This window comes from Conger conger, chromosome 16, assembly GCF_963514075.1.
Source record: "Conger conger chromosome 16, fConCon1.1, whole genome shotgun sequence".
Taxonomy (NCBI): Eukaryota; Metazoa; Chordata; class Actinopteri; order Anguilliformes; family Congridae; genus Conger; species Conger conger.
In genome coordinates, this window is record NC_083775.1 from 14388002 (window position 1) to 14393001 (window position 5000).

At 47.4% G+C, this 5000-nt stretch overlaps 1 protein-coding gene across 3 annotated transcripts in view; it reads left to right on the forward strand.

Annotated features, from left to right (window-relative positions):
- LOC133114774 (voltage-dependent P/Q-type calcium channel subunit alpha-1A-like) overlaps nt 1-5000 on the forward strand; it is a 125461-nt gene that overhangs the window by 33089 nt on the left and 87372 nt on the right. For all 3 annotated transcript variants that reach the window (XM_061224404.1, XM_061224403.1, XM_061224402.1), the window contains exon 3: nt 1346-1485. In XM_061224404.1, coding sequence (XP_061080388.1) covers nt 1346-1485 — 140 coding nt within the window. The remainder of the gene's footprint in view (nt 1-1345; nt 1486-5000) is intronic.

Below are 5000 nucleotides of genomic sequence, written 5' to 3' on the forward strand. Positions count from 1 at the left end.
AGAATCAGGTGTGCGAACTGGGGAACAGATAATTAGGAACAGGTGAGACGATAGAGTGAAGGACAGGAAGGAAGTCCATACAGGGAGTGAAGGGTGGAGCCATAAATGGAAGGAAGGAAGGAAGAAACAATGGGAAATATGGCACAGACGTGACATTGCCACTTTATTTCTGAGTGTATAGCGATGACCCTGAACATACAGTATATACTGTATATTATTGTATGTGTATGAGTGTGTATATGTATATGAATTTATATATGTAGGCTCAGGCACACTTATACACATGCACACGCAGCTTACCCATATGTAGCACAAACATGGAACAGGATCACCAGTGCTGTACCATGAGTTCTAGAACCACACATTCAGTAAGATTACCTTCTAAAGTGGGATTACTCTCAACCTACTTACTTTGCCAGGTTAACAATCAAACAATTGATTTGCTCAGGAACTATAAGTAAAATGATTGCTAATGTATTTTGTGATGGCAATATTTTCCTTTACATTTTCATATGTTGACCTAAACTGTGCATATGCCATGCAACGATTCTGCAGTTGAAATGCTCCTGAAACAGCACTGACTTTAGTCGGTTGGTTTGCAGTCCTGAATTATATGTCACACTCAATGCTGGTTCAATACACTGAACAAGAGGCTTTCCTCTGTAAATGTATGCTTTCTAATGTTTGAATCGTTTTGACTACATTGAGTGCCGTCTTAAAATGAATTACATTCTGTAACGTGATGAGTAGAAAACACTACAATGGGACATACAATTCAGAGAAAGCTTTAGGATTTTTTTGGCTAATTAATTATTCAGATTATTGCCATTCTTGTTAAACGATCTCACGTCTCTTTGTCATTATTGTTTCTTAATCATGGGCTACATATTGGTCTTGATTATTCAGCGAGTTAATTATTAGATTGTTAATCAAGCACAATAAATGTAAAGAGAGTGTGTTCTGCTCAGTTTTGGGGTAAAGCTTTACACCCCCTTCTCCAGCGCAACGGTCGCTATGTTTGTATGACACAAAGAAAACCTATTTTCAGTTTTCACAAAAAGTAATTATATTTATTGATATCTATTATTCTTTAATTTCTTGATTGATAATCAAAAAAAGGTAATGGACACAGGTTGAGAGTGGCCTAATCACGAGTTAAGTTACTGAAGGCCTCATTGTACATTGAACAGTACAGCACTGCACCTTACAAACACACAGGTGTAGAATGGCAAAATACATGTACATACTGTGTAATACTGTGTGAATGCATGGAGTGAGTGTGTGTGTATGTGTGTGTGTGTGTGTTTGTGTGTAATTGACTGGGAATCTACCTCTTCTCCATCAGGATGACACAGAGCCCTACTTCATTGGCATCTTCTGCTTTGAGTCGGGCATCAAGATCCTGGCTCTGGGCTTTGCCTTCCACAAGGGCTCCTACCTGCGCAATGGCTGGAACGTCATGGACTTTGTGGTGGTGCTGACTGGGTGAGTCAGATAACGCTACCCTGCGCGCACGCTCACACACTCATACACGCACGCGCACATACACGCATGCACCCACACACACTCATACACACGCACACACTCATGCACGCACATACGCACACGTACACACACACACACATGCTCACACAATCATACATACTTGTACATACACACTCACACAGATGCATACGCACACATACTCACACATACTCACACACACACACACACACACACACACACACACACACACACACACAAACACACACACAAGGGTAAATAAATAATAAAATTTTCATGCTACAATCCAGGGGTTGCTCGGGGGAGGCCCAGAGGTGTAGAACCCCTCTAATAGTGGCCGCCTTTCACCTGCCCGTTCACCAAAATGGAGCAGAGACCCTACCCTTCATGTGCAGATGGAGGAGCCACCTCTCTCCCGCACATACACGCACACACACACACACACACAGTGTGACACAGAGAGGCACATCCTGGATCACAGCAGCACTGTAGGTAGCAGCAGCCAGGCCAGCACGGAAATGTCATCTGACTGAAGGGAGACAGAGAGAGAGAGATCGGGGGGTGCAGAGGGTAGACGTGTAGAGAAGAGGGGGCGGGGGGGGCACTGCAGGGGGTATCAGGAGGGCAGGTAAGGAGCAGAAGAGACACGTTTAGAACAGAACTCGCTCTCTCTAACTGCCCTCATCCACAGCCCTCTCTCTCTTCTCGCCCCACCCCCCCCCCCCCCCCCTCTTAGAGCACAGTGAGAGCAGCACTGGAGGGATGTGTCCTCCAGCTGTCAGATTCTTACAGGGCTGCACACGACAGTGCGCGTGTGTGTGCACGCGTGTGTACGTGTGTGTGTGCGTGTGTGTACGTGTGTGTGTACGTGTGTGTGTGCGTGTGTGTACATGTGTGTGTGTGCGTGTGTGTACGTGTGTGTGTGTGTGCGTGTGTGTATGTGTGTGTGTGTGCGTGTGTGTACATGTGTGTGTGCGTGGGTGTAAGTGTGTGTATGTGTGTGTATGCGTGCAGGAGGGCTGATAGTGTTATCCAGCACATTGCTGCAGGTTATATGGAGCCTGTGGTTAGCGTCTGTGGTTCTGCCTCCCCTGTTTTCCCCTGGCTTGGCTGTGCAGCACTGAGGTTCTCTCTCTCTCTCTCTCTCTCGCTCTTTCTCTCCCTCCCCCCCTCTCTCTTTAATGGCGCCTGTCAGCAGAACCTGTGCTACTCCCAGCACACAGCACACCAACCACAACTGAGATTTCCACTGAGACTCTAGGACACACACACACATTCATACACGCACGCACGCACACACACACACACACACACACATGCAAGCACACACACACACACACACACACACACACACAAACACTCATACACGCACACACACACTCTCTCTCTCTCATACACACTCATGCACACGCACACACACACACACACAAACACACAGCCAGCAGGGGCAGAGAAATGGCCTGAGAGAGATGGAGAGAAAGAGAGGGAATGAGGAACAGGGAGAGAAAGTGAAGAGAGGCTGGAGCTCTAGTGTTGCAGTGGCTGGCCAACACTCACGTGATCCTGTGTGCGTCTCTCCCCTCTGGGGCGCAGCACAGGATCAGAGTGAGGGGGGAGAGCAGGGTGGAAAAAGACATGGAGAGAGAGAGAGAGAGAGAGAGAGAGAGAGAAGGATGCAGAGGAGAACAGAAATGCACAGAGGAAGAGCGGGAGAGAGGGAATCGGAAGGGGAGAGAAGAGAGAACCAGCAGGATGAGGTAGGGAGAGACAGACAGAGGGAGGGAGGAGGGGAGAGAGAGGGAGAGGGCGAGCAAGCGAATGAGAGTGCGAGAGAAGGAGCATGTGCGGGCGCTGCTGCAGTAACCTGCTTTTCAGTGCTGCAGATGATCAATCATCCAGTGCAGAAACACTGAGACTCTCTCTATCGCTTTCTCCGGCTCCCTCTCTCCCTCTCTCTCTCTATCGCTTTCTCTGGCTCTCTCCCTCTCTCTCTCTATCGCTTTCTCTGGCTCTCTCTCTCCCTCTCTCTTTATCGCTTTCTCTGGCTCTCTCTCTCCCTCTCTCTATCGCTTTCTCTGGCTCTCTCCCTCCCTCTCTCTATCGCTTTCTCTGGCTCTCTCCCTCTCTCTCTCTATCGCTTTCTCTGGCTCTCTCTCTCCCTCTCTCTCTCTATCGCTTTCTCTGGCTCTCTCTCTCATACTCTCTCTATATCGCTTTCTCTGGCTCTCTCTCTCTATCACGTTCCCTGGCTCTCTCTCTCGCACTCTCTCCCTATAGCTTTCTCTGGCTCTCTCTCTCCATCTCTCATACTCTCTCTCTATCCTTTCTCTGGCTCTCTCTCTCATACTCTCTCTCTATCCCTTTCTTTGGCTCTCTCTCCCTCTCTCTCTATTGCTTTCTCTGTCTCTCTCGCACTCTCCCTCTATCGCTTTCTCTGGCTCTCTCTCACTCTCGGTCTCATTCTCTTTCTGTCTCTCTATCACATGTATAAACACACATGCAAAAACACACACACGCATACACACAAAATCACTCATACATATATACACACTTTCTAGAAAGCATACAGACACACACACACACACACACAATACATATGGACATATGCACTCAGACACAGCATACATACAGACGTACTCACACGTACACGCACACAGACACACATAAACACAGACACTGTCACATGCACATAGACACGTACACTGTCACAGACTGCCTGGTTGGGAATGCACACACGCACACACATGCATACATAGACACTCATGCACACTGTTACATATACATGCACACACATGCATACATAGACACTCATGCACACTGTTACATATACATGCACACAGATGCATACATAGACACTCATGCACACTGTTACATATACATGCACACACATGCATACATAGACACTCATGCACACTGTTACATATACACGCACACACATGCATACATAGACACTCATGCACACACAGATGCAGTATTTCTGTGTTCCTGTGGCTGATGCTCTTTCACCTGCAGACACCCCCCCCCCCCCACACCTCCATAACCCTAACCCTAATCAATCCAAGGCTGGGACAGACTCACTCATAAACACAATGCGTGCGTTAAAGGCACAGCACATGCTTGACTATATATATGACCTATAGCTGGGGTATTTTTCACAGGGCGTGTGTGACAGTATGAGAGTTACAGTGATTCATGTGCAGCGTGGCGTTAAATGTCACGAAAAGCCAGCGCTGGGGACCGAAAGACAAACCGGAATCAAAATTCACTCTTTCCTCAATTTAGTCAAGTCTTCATTTCCATACAAACACATCTTAAAGCGCGCAATCAGTGAGCACTTTATTAGGTATTTATTAGACTTATTTTTGAGTCTCATCGGTCCTCTGCTGCTGCAGCCTATCCGCTTAGAGGTTTGACGGTTTTTGCGTACTTTTGACCCGTCTGGCCCTTCTCCTCTGACCTCTCTCACTAGCAACGCACTCTGCCCGCAGAGCTGCTGC